The 14,045-nt window shown below is 41.1% G+C and overlaps 1 protein-coding gene across 1 annotated transcript in view; it reads left to right on the forward strand.

Moving 5' to 3' along the window:
* dscamb (Down syndrome cell adhesion molecule b) overlaps positions 1-6,649 on the forward strand; it is a 207,935-nt gene extending 201,286 nt beyond the window's left edge. Inside the window, exon 33 of the mRNA XM_037531093.1 lies at positions 5,987-6,649. Within this exon, the coding sequence (XP_037386990.1) occupies positions 5,987-6,363 (377 nt within the window). The 3' untranslated portion in view covers positions 6,364-6,649. The remainder of the gene's footprint in view (positions 1-5,986) is intronic.
* The last annotated feature ends 7,396 nt before the right edge of the window (positions 6,650-14,045 follow it).

Genomic DNA, 14,045 nt, shown 5'->3' on the forward strand with positions numbered 1-14,045 from the left:
CTGCGGCCTGTCCGTCGGGCTCGGACCGCGCTTGGGTTACCTTTCTTCGTCTAGTCTTACTGCCTCAGCCTGAAACGGCTCTCTGTGCGTCGTGTGCAGAGGGCAAGCAGAGGCCATCTGTGTCTTCTATCAGAAAGGTATTGTCCGGCATTACAAAACGGCGCTGTGTGGACACAATGGGTCCGAATGTGATATGAGCCCTGAGCAGGACTGCCTGCTGAGCACCGTGCTGACCTTGCTTCACTCTCTGGAGAGCACAGGTCCAGTTTACCAAACCCACAAAACATAGACCTCATCACCCGAATAGCCGGGCACATTAAATCAACTGATAAGTGAGGAGGCAAATTTTCGGTTACAGTAACAAGCCCCTATAAAGTGAAACTTACAGGGGAATTACACCAATTTTACAAAAATTCCCCCATAATTCACTGGGTGAGATGTAAACAGACTGATTCTGAGTGGTTTGGTGTGAAATGGTTCAGATGTCTTTACAGTGGTGGTGATGGGAACCAGGGGTCACCATGACTACAACACAGATATAGATATTTTATTTTACCATCCAGAACCACCAGAGAACCTACACGAGTCTTCTGAGTTTATATGGAATGCTTATGATGGAAAATAGTCGAAAATCTGTAATAATAAGTTTTCTTTGGGGACTATTTTCCTTGCATGTATCCCTCCACCATAAATGGATTTAAATCAATGAATTAAAATGCATTTTAAGCCAAAACTCTCATAAAACTGTCTCAGTCATCAGGCAGTGAATTCATAACCATTTCATGTAGGAACGTTCTGTGAGGGAGCCTTTAGAGGTGGATGTCTGGTTCCTATCACCACCACTGTGAACAGTTCTGACTCGGTAAGTTTATCTAGAACCGAGCGTTTCACACCAAACCACTCTGAACGACTCTGTTTACATCTTGACTACTTAATTATAGAAAAATAAAAAAATATATATTTTATAGTTCACAAATGACAGTTATTAATTATACAGTTGTTACTAGATTTACTGCATTTTACATATTAACCTTTTATCTATTGATAATAATTAATTAAGTGCTTTAATAATAATTCAAACACCAGGATACAACAATCCTGTTGAGTTCTGGACTATGTGGTGGTCAGTCCATTGTTCTGAGAACACCAGCAGCATCTTTGCTTCATTAGCAGATGTTCCTGTATGTCCTTTCTATTTTTCTTTGACATTCTATGTTGTATGTCTGTGTTGAATTGCAGCATCATTTCAGAGCAGCTTTGTGGAGCTGAGGCAGGTTTGCTTGAGGAAGAATGCTTCTATTAGATTGCAGGCTTTTGAAAGCTGGGCGTAATTGGTGACCTTGTATATCCAGTGATATTACAGCAGATCAGAGGAACATAGCAGAGAGAAATGGTACATTTAAACCAAGAAAATCGTGTTTACATGCTCACAGAAGATTTACTGCATTCAGGAAAAAAAACCCAAAAAGCTGTATTAAATTCAACAAATCAAATCTGCATAGAAGCTGGCATAGAAAGCCCTACCAGGTCAATCAGTAAACAGTAATGGTACATTACTGCTATGAGTTACAACAGCAGGAACATACACTAGATACACTATATTGCGAAAAGTCTTCACTCACCATCCAAATCATTCAGGTGTTCCAATCACTTCCATGGCCATAGTTGTATAAAACCAAGCCCCTAGGCCTGCAGACTGCTTCTACAAACATTAGTGAAAGAATGGGTCACTCTCAGTGACCCATAGTGCGCAGAGCTCGCCAACTTTCTGCAGAGTCAATCGCTACAGACCTCCAAACTTCATGTGGCCTTCAGATCAGCTCAAGAACAGCGTAGAGAGCTTCATGGAATGGGTTTCCATGGCCGAGCAGCTGCATCCAAGCCTTACATCACCAAGCGCAATGCAAAGAACAGTACTTGTCTGACTGCATTGTGCCGAGTGTAAAGTTTGGTGGAGGGGGGATCATGGTGCTGGGTTGTTTTTCAGGAGTTGGGCTCGGCCCCTTAGTTCCAGTGAAAGGAACTCTTAAAGCTTCAGCTCCAAGAGATTTTGGACAATTTCTCCCAACTTTGTGGGAACAGTTTGGGGACGGCCCCTTCCTGTTCCAACATGACTGCTCACCAGTGTACAAAGCATAAAGACATGGATGAGCCAGTTTGGTGTGGAAGAACTTGACTGGCCTGCACAGAGTCCTGACCTCAACCTGATAGAACACCTTTGGGATGAATTAGAGCGGAGACTGTGAGCCAGGCCTTCTCGTCCAGCATCAGTGTCTGACCTCACAAATGTGCTTCTGGAAGAACGGTCAGAAATTCCCATAAACACTCCTAACCCTTGTGGAAAGCCTTCCCAGAAGAGCTGAAGCTGTTATAGCTGCAAAGGGTGGGCCGACATCACATTAAACCCTATGGATTAAGAATGGGATGTCAGTCAAGTTCATATGCGTGTGAAGCCAGACGACCGAATACTTTTGACAATATAATGTATCTGGAGTTTCTCCTGAAATGAAGGTGTTAATAGATAAGAAAAGATAAGATAAGAAAAGATAAGATAAGATAAGATGCGTTTATTGTCATTGCACAGTGTACAACGAAATTGAGCAGCAATCCAGCGGCACTTCCTACATACAAAACAATTTAAACATAAGGCTAAAATATCTAAACATAAGTCTAAAATATATGAAGTGCAGTATTTAAGGAAAAAGAAAGTATCAAAAATCTTAAATATAAAGAAAAAGGGACTATAAAATTATATATTCTAAAACAGTCAATAGACAATATACAGGTGAGGTAGCAGCTGTAGTTGCACATTCCTTGGACAGCTTATAGCGTTATATAATATTGCACATCTAAGAATTATTGCACAGAAAGAATACAGATTATAGATTATAGATCGCACTCTCCAGAACAAATGAATAATAAACAGAACAGGGGTGGAGTGGAACTCTGGAACAGTGTGAAGTGTCCTATGAAATCAGTGCCATTAAAGAGCAGAAGTGGTGTTCAGTCGGTTCTATTGAGCACAGTTTCCTATAGAAAGTCCTTGTCAGTGTGTGGGTCTGGAAGTGTTCAGTTCCCGCACGGCTCTGGGGTAAAAACTGTTTTTAAGCCTGTTTGTCCGGGATGGGATGGACCTAAAGCGTTTACCAGAGGGCAGCAGGTCAAACAGAAGATGTCCCGGGTGAAATGTGTCCTTCAGGATGTTGGCTGCCCTGCTGAGGCAGCGGAAGCTGAACAGGTCCTCCATGCAGGGCAGTGGGCAGCTGATGATCTTCTGGGCTGTGTTTATGACCCCCTGCAGTGCTCTCCTCCTGCCACTGAGCAGCTGCTGGACAACGTTGAGATGCAGTATGTCAGCACGCTCTCAATGGTGGAGCGATAGTAGGACACCAGCAGCTCCTCCTGAAGGTTATTTTCCTGAGGATTCTCAGGATGTAGAGCCTCTGTTTCGCCTTCTTGACCACTGCCATGGTGTAGGTGGTCCAGGAAAGATTCTCAGAAATGTGTGTGCCCATGAATCTGAAGGAAGGGACTCTTTCAACACAGTCCCCATTGATGTACAGTGGTGTGGGGGCTGCTCCTTTCTGCCGGAAGTCTATAATGAGTTCTTTTGTTTTTGAGTTCAGGGTGAGGTTATTTCCTGAACACCACTCAGCCAGTCTCTGGACTTTATCCCTGTAAGCGGTCTCATCTCCTCTGGAGAAGAGTCCAATCACTGTCGTGTCATCCGCAAACCTTACTATGGTGTTGGAGGAGTAGGTGGGGACACAGTCATAGGTGTAATAGTGAATTTGTGCTGCAGTAACAGCCTCTACTCTTCTGGAAGGGCTTCAAGATGTTGAACATTGCTGTGAGGATTTTTTTGAGCATTAATGAGGTCAGGTACTGATGCTGGATGGTCAGTTCTAGGTCATTCCAACTCATCCCAAAGAAACTGGATGGAGCTCCATCACTTCAGTGAATGTGTGATGCTTTTTGATGAAGAAAGTTCTCACTGAATGTCTTTCCACCAGCACTGTGAGGTTTCACAGTGTAGACCTGCTGCACAAAGTCTTCATGAATGCATATTTGAGTTTGTTTGTCTCTTGAAGTCTCACAGTGTGACTTTCCTTTTGTTGTTGTTTACTTTTCAAAATGTGCACAACAACAGCTCAGAGACATGATTAATACAATGGAGTGAATTAAGTGGCAGAAAGAGACATGTTTACTGCAAAAATGGTGTCTTGTCAAGTGAAATGATCTTAAATCTAGTCAGTATATCTAATGTTTCCCATTTGAGATGGTTGTGCACTTATTATAAGATTATCTGGCTTATTTCTAGACATTATTTACTCATGTTAGATCATTTTATCGAGTACAGTACATCGAGTACATTTCACTAGACTGCTAGACAACATTCAAGCACATTTCTTAAAACAAGCAAAATTTTCTACCAAAATAGTCAGATAATTGTACCTAATATAATCACTTTAAAAAGTAAAAATATCTAGTAATAAGTTAAACATAATTTCATCTGACAAGACAACATTTTTGCAGTGTTTCTGCACTGGGATTAAAGGTTAATTGAGATGAAGCGTCCACTGAATCTCAAAATAGACTACTGTTGAGATGTTATGTTGGATAGGGTTTATCTAGAACGTCCAAATATTTGCCTATGTGTCAGCATTAGCTTGGTGATAACATAACATTTGAAAACCCATAGGCGCGCCAACAAAAAAAGGCAATAACACTGCTATGAAAAATCCTCTTTCTGTTAGCACCCTTATGGGATTTTTAACCAGCATTAGCTTAGCGCTAACACAACATTATAAATCCCATAGCTGTGTTTCTTTCTCAGTTTTTCACACTTGTGGCTGGAATTGAAGCTCTGGCTCTAATATCTAATGCAGAAACAGCAAATGACCTCATGCAAAAATGTCTTCCAGTAAGTTCAAAGAGTTAAAAGGTGCTGTTGAGAAAAAGCCTAAGAAAAAGTCTATGTCTGGATCATGACGTGTGCTTAAAGTGCAGAACTCTTCTCATCTCTCTGCTCATGAGTGTGTGTAGATAAGTGTGTATGTGTGTTTCAAGAATGAGTGATTAGCCTAATGATCTTTCCACTGCCACTCAGCATTCTCACTCTGAGAAATGTGCTACATTAACGTAACGTAATGTTTTTGGTTGTGTTCAGCTTTTTTGAAAAGTGGATTCGGCCTCATTGGCAAACATTTTTGTCAGTCCGATTGAACACATTCTTATTACAGATTAAGACTGAGGTGTTTATGCTCACTCTACTCAATAATCTGATGGAAAATCTTTGTTTACATGCTCACTACAAGTAATCCAGTGCAAAATGACGTGTATGCATGGAGAAGTAAGTGTAGAGTAAACGTTACCATGACAACCAGCATCATGTGAGGTCCGGTCAGAGTGAGATGAGCAGCAGTGAGCAGTGCTTGTGTTTTTATTACTTTAAATGACGTCAGACTCAGGAAAACGTCCTTCATATGTCCTTTTTAAAGAAGGCCAAGAGGAAGACGTCATGTTCTGAGACCTGGGCCTCTGTCCCACCGCCGTCTTTTAAAGATCAGAGCATGAACTTCGTCTCCTCTGCAGACCAGTTTCTGCTCCGCCGTGTTGAACGGTATAAACTCTCACTGTGACGCGACGCTCATGCAGAACGGACTTAAACTTTCCGATAGGGAATGTAATCGGATGCAGGCGTTTACACGGATATTATTCTTCTATTTAACTGATTATTTAGAGGTTTACACACCTCGTTCAATCGGATCGAAATTGTATTCTAAATGGCCTCAATCGGACTAGACTATTCTGACTGAGGTGTTTACATGGACATATTCTATTCTGATTGAGCCATTAGTCGGATTATTAATGGATTATTAGGCTGCATGTAAGCACGGCTAATGTATTTCCGAGTGTAAATGAAGGTTGAATGAATGAATGAATGAAGCTTAACCCGCTCTATTAATGTGTGTCCTGTCTGCAGGTGGTGAACTGGTCCACCTGCCCCCTTACCTGCGCATGGACTTCCTGCTGAACCGAGGAGCGCATGGTTCGAGCCGGGAAGCTACGGGACAGACGTGTTTGGAGCCACAGAGGAGCCGCTCGGCGAAGCGGCCGGCCGTGCTGGCCCCCACGCCTTCCGAAACCCCTTCCACCGCCCCATCCACCTCCTCCGGGCCACCTAGCCGGGAAGCGGCCCAGCAGTGGCAGCCCGGGACAGCCTCCACGCTGCCCCACCGCGAGCCCGGAGACCTGGCCCAGGCCGCCAAACTCAGCAGCTCACAGGAATCACTGTTAGACTCCAGAGGACACCTGAAACAGAGCAACAACCCATACGCAAAGTCCTACACGCTCGTATAACACAGGACCAAACACAGCGGACACGCACATGGACACACGCAGAAACGTGGGAGAACACGCGATGACACACGCACACGAGCAAAGAGGAACAGCCGACCGCTCTGCTGCAGAGAGGAGCACTTTTCAGAGGCAGAAGATGAGTCCTGTATATACCTTTCTGAATTCTAAAAGACAAAAAATTGATGTTTTTCTTTGCATCTGTTCTCTCTCTCTCTCTCTCTCTCTCTCTCTCTGTATATCTCTGTGCTGTTCTTCTGCTTATCTCTCTCACCTTTCTTTCTTTCTTTCTTTCATTCTTTCTTTCTGTCTTTATTTTTTTCTAGTTTTTTTTTTTACTTTTATTGTTTGTTTATTTTAAAATAACACCATTATGGAGATTGCCAAAATTATTTATTTAAATTGACAGAGGTACTACTTTTGAATTTATATCAAGGATAATTCTATAGTCATTATTATTATTATTGCTATTATTATTATGATTATGATGATGATTATTATTATATAAAAATAGAGGGAAAAATATCAAAAAATAGTAAAAAAAAAAAAAAAGAGAAGGAAAGGTTGTGGTTCCTTTCTTTATTCATGATTTTTTTATGTCAGGATGTGATCGATGATTGAGTAGCTGTTTACTATGGCAACATGTCCAACAATTACAGAGGGAGCTGAGGGAGGGCAATGAGAGTAACGCTGATGGAGCGCGTCCACTTTTTCCAATCCTGTCAGGTCGTTGAGTTTTCCGAGGACTGCATGGGGACCTTAAAGTGGTGATTATAGCTTTGGCTGGAAAAAAAATCCAAAAGACATTTTTTTTTTGTCACACTAAGAAATTATATAATGTTAATATAAATATAAACTAAAAAAAAATATATATATATATATATATATATGAAGAGATCACTTTTATTTGTGGATAATACAGGGAAAAAATAATTATTTGGTAAATAAAGTCCTTAGTCATGTTTCCACACTTCTGGTTTGATTAGGAAATCGAAATTGTTGGATTCTCTTGTCTTTTTTTCCTCCCTCCGCGCTCGTTTGTGATGCACTAACACGGGCAGCCGTCCAGTGCGGTCACCACAAACGGCGCAAGAAACTCAGCAGTTGGGAAAAATAAAATAAGAAAAACGTTGTGTTGAAAGTGGAAAAGTGGAATGTTAGGTTCTCCAGGAGGTTCACCGGATGATTAGTACCTGTTGTCTGTAGATGGTGACGCCTGTTCTGTTTCAAAAATACATAAAAAAAGAGGGGAAAAAGATTGAACTGAGCAATATGAAGTAAAATTGATTTACTAATAATTTTGTAATTCTTGGACATCTTGGAGTACTAACAAATATGAATGTATTAAAGTAATGCATCATGAAAAATGAATAACAAGAACATGATTGATAATAAAGGGACAAACTAATGATATGTCTCCCAACAATAATTGACAACCCATTTGGAGGAGAGTGACCGATATGCTGCTTATACGGTGCCGTGCAAAAGTCTGAGAACACCCACTCCTTCATCTGGTTTCCCATCAAAACAACTTACAAGTACAAATTCCACAGAAACGACAGCTAAATCTTCTCTCCGCTGTGTGAGGGTCAGTGAGTCTCTCTTCACCTTCATTCCAGCTTCCATTCTTTTCAGGAGCCTCACTTTCAGCTCCTCAAAGAATCTGCAGACACACCTCCAAAGCTCAGTCTGAGAAGCTGGTTAATGATTTTCTGAAGTGATCAAACCCATTCATTGGTGCTGAGGGCTGGACTCTGGGGTGGTCAGTCCATCGTTTAGCTCCTTTGTTTGATGTGTCCGTCTCCTTTTCTCAGTGAGGTTCTTCTTGATCAGCTACCCGTCCTTTCAGACCCACAGCGCTGAGTGGTCTTCTCACAGTGGAAGGATGGACAGAAACACCTGTGGATGTTTTCAGATCTGAAGCAGCTTGATGTTCTCCTCTCTCTCAGAGATCAAAGCTTTCAGTGCTGTTTATCTGATGGGGGCTGTTTTGGGGTCTAGTAGGTTGTTAGGAGCCCCATTTACTCTGTAGCTGAACTCTTATTATTTTCCCTTTTTCTTCCTCTTCCATGTGGATTATCTCCTCACAAACATCAAAGACTTGTACTTAATGGTCGTTTTGGCTGGATTTAAATAAAGGCGGGTTCTCTGACTTTTGCACCATACTGTACTAGTAGAATGTTTGGGTGCACACATTTTTACTATTTTCCACATTTTACAATAACATTGAAGACTTCAGTTCTACAAATAAGACCAACGCAGTGTTGAACAAATAAAAGTACTTTCCACTTTTGTTGCTATTCTCTTTTGGCATTCTCTCAAGCAGCAGGTTTTCTTGACAGCATTTCTATTGGTCTATTTGTCATGAAATATTCTTGCAATGTAAAAAGCAGCTGATGTGTTCAAATGATAATGAAAATAAATGAGGGCTTCTGAAGCTCTAAAGGCTACTTCAGGGCTAACAGCACCCCAGCCTGTGCTACCCCAGGAGAAGGAGGAGGGATGCTGGAGACAGGAGTGAGCGCTTCAGCAGCCACTGTCTGTATTTTTACACCCAAAACACACAAAATGAACAAAATCAAAACCAAAACCTGTCACATTTCACTGGCTCCTCATCTAGACTTTTCAGTCTTTCCTCAGTTGTTACAGGACGGCAGGGAGGGGGACCCAAGCGCAGAGAGGAAACCTGTGAGAAAGGGTCTCAAATGAATTGAGCTGATGAAGTGTGGGTTGAATGACTGTGTGTGTTGGGGTGGCTCAGAGCCAGCCAGATTAGCAGGCTGAGGATTTACCCCCACGCCACCAGGAAGCACAGGTAAAATCGGGAAAAACACGAACGAACGGGAATAAAAAAGGACAGACAAAGGGGACGCTGAAAACGTGCTGAAACAAAGGCTGAGATGGGAAAATGAAATAAAAAAGAATCAGAAAACCAAAGACACTTCTTCTGTGATTCTGAGAGGAAGGTCCACTTTGCTGTTTGTGGAACAAATAGCCTTCGTTTTGGCTTTTTAAGTAGTTTTGGGGCAATTTATTCTTTTTTCCCCCTTTTTCTTCATGTTGTGTCTTTTCTTTTTGTCCTTTGAATGAAGTGTGAATATGAGGTGTTTGGGTACAGTGTGATGTGGAAGATTCAGTGGTGTACAATGTACGTAAGCTGAGAGGCGCTGTTCTGGACTCCCTTTGCCTCCTGCAGCTGTTGCTATCATCCCACCATCTCTCGTGGCTGTGGTTCTTCTCCCACGCTTTTGTGCGAATTCACCACTCAAAGTGGTTCTAAAGGCAGCACTGCCTTCAAGGTAGAATGAACGTAATAGGTTACCAGCCAACAGGCAGGTATCAATGTGATTGGATAAGCAGCGTTGGAATGAGATTTACTATAAGGGCTGTAATATAGAGTCCCATGTGTACTTTGTGTTCATAATTCACGTCACACTGAAAGCACATTATTACTATTACTACTACATTATTACTATTAAAAGTTCGTCACAAAAAAAAAAAAACATTGGATATAAGCTGGAACCATTAATGCACACTGTACTTAAAAGGGTTCTTCTATTGTTACAGGCTTGACACCGTAACAGAAAAAAACCCTTTTCGATGCTATTTAGAACCTTTCTCAAAAAGGTTCTTCATAGAACCATCTACAGCACATTCTGCTTCAATCTTAAGAACCATTTCATGATGCCTTTCAAAGAATCCTTACTACAGTTCTTTGTAGAACCATGTTCTTTACTAATGAACCCTTCACACTTTTTAAAGAGTGTATAGAATATTAGCAGCATATTACGATCATTTTATACATTCGTCTGCAACAAAGCTGGTTTTCACTCTTAAAAGATTCTTCAAGTGTTCTTCAGTTAAAAAACGGTTCTATATAGAACCGTGAACACTCCAAGAACCCTTTGTATAATGAAAGGGACCTTCAGATTGATGGAGAATGTGTTGTACCTGGTTGTATATTTAAAGGGTTCTATATACCACCCAAAACGATTCTTCTATTGTGATGATGTCAGGCTTGTAATCATAAAAGAACCCTTTTGGTGCTACAAAGAACCATACGCAGCACATCCAGTCAATCTGAAAGATCATGTCGCTAGGCAGATGGTTCTTTGAGTGTTCATGGGTCTATATAGAACCATTGTCTTTACTAAAGGGCGGCACAGTGGCGCGGTGGGTAGCCTCACCTCACAGAAGGGGGGCCTGGGTTCGATTCCCCGGCTGGGCGACCAGGGTCCTCTCTGTGTGGAGTCTGCATGTTCTCCCCGTGTCTGCGTGGGTTTCCTCTGGGTTCTCTGGTTTCCTCCCACAGTCCAAAGACATGACATGGTCATGCTACATTGCCCCTAAGTGTGTGTGTGTGTGTGTGTGTGTGTGTGTGTGTGTGTGTGTGTGTGTCTTTACCACAGAACCATCTTTAAATGGGTTATTTTGTGTAGCATTAGAAAAGGAATGCTGATCTAGAATCAGGCTGCTACTAAAAAAGGTACTGAACTGTCACTGGGGTGGAACCATCAAGGTGTGTCTTCAGTGCATTTACATACAGAACATAATTGTGCCGTTATATTGACGCCACACAGCAGGTCTGTCTCCAGCGGTTTAATCTCACTGTTCTGTTTTATAAACATTGTTATGAAAAGGTACAAATATGTTCGTTTCCTCTGAGAAAACCACAGTCAGGCATTAAAACCAGTCGTACCTTTAAGGAAACATTTAACCTCACTGAACATCAGGGCCTCATTCACAGACTATTCTGAATAAGAAATTCCTTCTTAAAACCCACTTACACAGTTTTGATCAAGACTCTGTCATTCACCAGTGTTTTCCTGTCAGGTTTGTTCTTGGATAAGAACAGAATCTACACACATTCAAGAGCACAAAGGACAACAGTTCTGCGCTCTAGGAGCACGTCATGAATCTGACGTAGGATCCATCTCAAGAACACACTTAAGAACACACTTAGGAAGATGCTGGAGAACGAGGCCCAAAGGTACCTGTAAAGTTCCTTTATTTCTGACAGTGTATTTATATGCTTAAACAAGGATATATTAAATAATGCTTGTAATATTGGGCCTCATTCTCTAATGTCTTCCTAAGAGTAAGTCATAAGTGAGGTGTCACTCCAAACACACACACACAAACACACACACACAAACACACACACACACAAACAACAATGCAATGATAAGCCATCCACTGCAAGCCACCGGCCACCTGGCCCAATCTGAAAGAAGAGAAAAGAAATATTAAATAAATAAAAAAAAATCCAACAAAACACAGTGTATATGGTTCATATACAGGGAGATTCACTCAAAAGAGGCTCGGAATATTCTGTAATAACTCTCTCTAGGATGAATCAATGTGCAATGAGCTCCTCAGTACATGGAGCATCGAATAAGCTGGGATGCCCCTGCATTGGAGTGATGAGGTAGTTGCTGGACAGCCATTGCAACGTTTAACCTCCATGTTCAACTTCGGGGGGTGCAGACCCCTGTATTCCTTCATGTGTCTTGCAGAAAACGGAAATCCCTTCCAGCATCACATGTACTGCAATAGATTACACAGACGTCGAGGTATGTAGTGTATTTTTGCTTCAGATGCTTCATCATAACGGGAGATATAACAGAATATTTGGGACCTCTTTCGAGTGAATCTCCCTGTACAACCTCATGATGACTCAAGAACACTTAGGGACCTTAAATCTTGAGCAAGTTTACTAAACAAGATGAAAAGAGGAAAAATCAGGCAAAACAGCAGGAAGACTTGAGACCCTGTCTTTGGACAGAAAGAAAAATGAATCATACTGCAAAATTATATTTTGCATATAAATAAAAAAAAAACTTCCATTTAACAATTACCTTTATGATGGTAGCACCCTGTTTCTACCTGAATAAGCAGCTCTGAGTGCTTTATAGAGCCATAAACACATTCTCCATCATCCTGAAAAAAAAGAATCATTTAAGCATAAAATGGATGTAAATAGAACCATTCTCTTTACTAAGGAACCCTAGAGGAGCCATATTTTTAAAGATTGTATTATAATGTGTTGTAATATAAAGTTGCCTTTATATAAATAAATAAATAATAAATAAACTCACCTTGCCTTGAACTTTGTGAAGGTATAGTACGGTGTTCCACACGGCTCTGTTTTAGGACCATTTCAATTGTCCTTACATCTTTTTTAAGAGTGTATGGAAACTGATCAAAGCAAAACAAACAAGCCAAATAAAAATGTTAAAACACAAATTCCACAATTCAAATTAAGTTTCAACACTAAACAAGGTAACACTATGCATTTTAGATGGGTGCTACAAAGACACTGAATTGTGCACATTATGTTTTCTACCACTGGGTTAACGACTTTGGCTCTATGTGGAATTTATGCAGATCTTGCTGCACTGCCGTGAAGAATGGTTTGGTCAAGAACAGTAACGTTGTAGAGAAGTGATTTAGTGATATCATTCAGATTAGAATTTACAACCATTTGTCTCTGTGTTGGCACACTGTGAAGTTAGACCTCTGCATTTAACCCATCCGCTCAGTGAAACACCCACATACATTCACACTAGTGAACACACACACTAGGGGGCAGTGAGCAGCCCTATCCATGGCACCCAGGGAGCAATTGGGGGTTAGGTGACTTGCTCAAGGGCACTTCAGTCATGGACTGTCAGTCAAGGGGACTGAACCAGCGACCTGCCAATCACAGGGCTGGTTCCCTAACCTCCAGCCCACGACTGCCCCTAGATGGCTGGTATTGTCCTCAGGGACGATGGCTAAGATGTATAGAGTAGGAACAGCCTATTGTACTCAGACATGTTCAACTGTAGAATTATTCAGGGTTTAGCAGAAGAAGAAAAAGACCAGATCCCAGTGACTGAAATTCTGTGTCTTTCAGAAATGACCATAAACATCTGCCTACCTGAAAACAAAGGAAGAATCCATTCTTAACCAGTGATACTCGCTTCCCTAATAAAAAAGGACTCTTCTACTGCCACAAGCTTGTTTTTGCAGCAATAACAGAACAAATTTGGTGCTAAATAAAAGCATTTTCAAAAAGGCTCTATATAGAACCATCTAAAACACATTCTCTTTCAATCTGAAGAACCATTTCAATATTTTATAATTATATCATTTTATAAACTATAAACAGTCTCTTCAGTGATCTGCTCTGTAAACATTACTTTTATAAAATAACACAAGTACGTCTGAGATTTTTGGCTTTCAGCAGTAAATTGTAAGCATATAGTGATATGTGTGATCATAAAACACGTTCAGTTAATTTGAGGGGAGGTTTTACAAAAATAATAATAATAAAAATGTGCATTAATTTCTTGAAGTTACTGAATTATTTGCCTTACGATTTGATCATGTAAATTCAGTTGGAAAAACCAAAATATACCCTGGAGAAAAAGCTGGCAAATGTATCTTGGATCCTTCATGGTTATATTTGGAAATGATGTGTACAATGTCCGGCTCCCTCCTCTCAATGAACAGATAAGAAGCAGCAGCTGTCTTGATTTCAGGGGCTGTGTGTGTTTCCACTGCCTCCGCTCATCTCTTCAGTTTGATCTGTCTGTCAGATGCACTGGAGAAGCTCCACTCTGCTCTACCTGTGGATGAGCATCATTGCATTCAGTGTGGACTTTATTCGCCGCAGTAGACCTGAAGGAGTGTGAGATGAG

The sequence above is a fragment of the Pygocentrus nattereri genome, chromosome 19 (assembly GCF_015220715.1).
Source record: "Pygocentrus nattereri isolate fPygNat1 chromosome 19, fPygNat1.pri, whole genome shotgun sequence".
Classification (NCBI taxonomy): domain Eukaryota; kingdom Metazoa; phylum Chordata; class Actinopteri; order Characiformes; family Serrasalmidae; genus Pygocentrus; species Pygocentrus nattereri.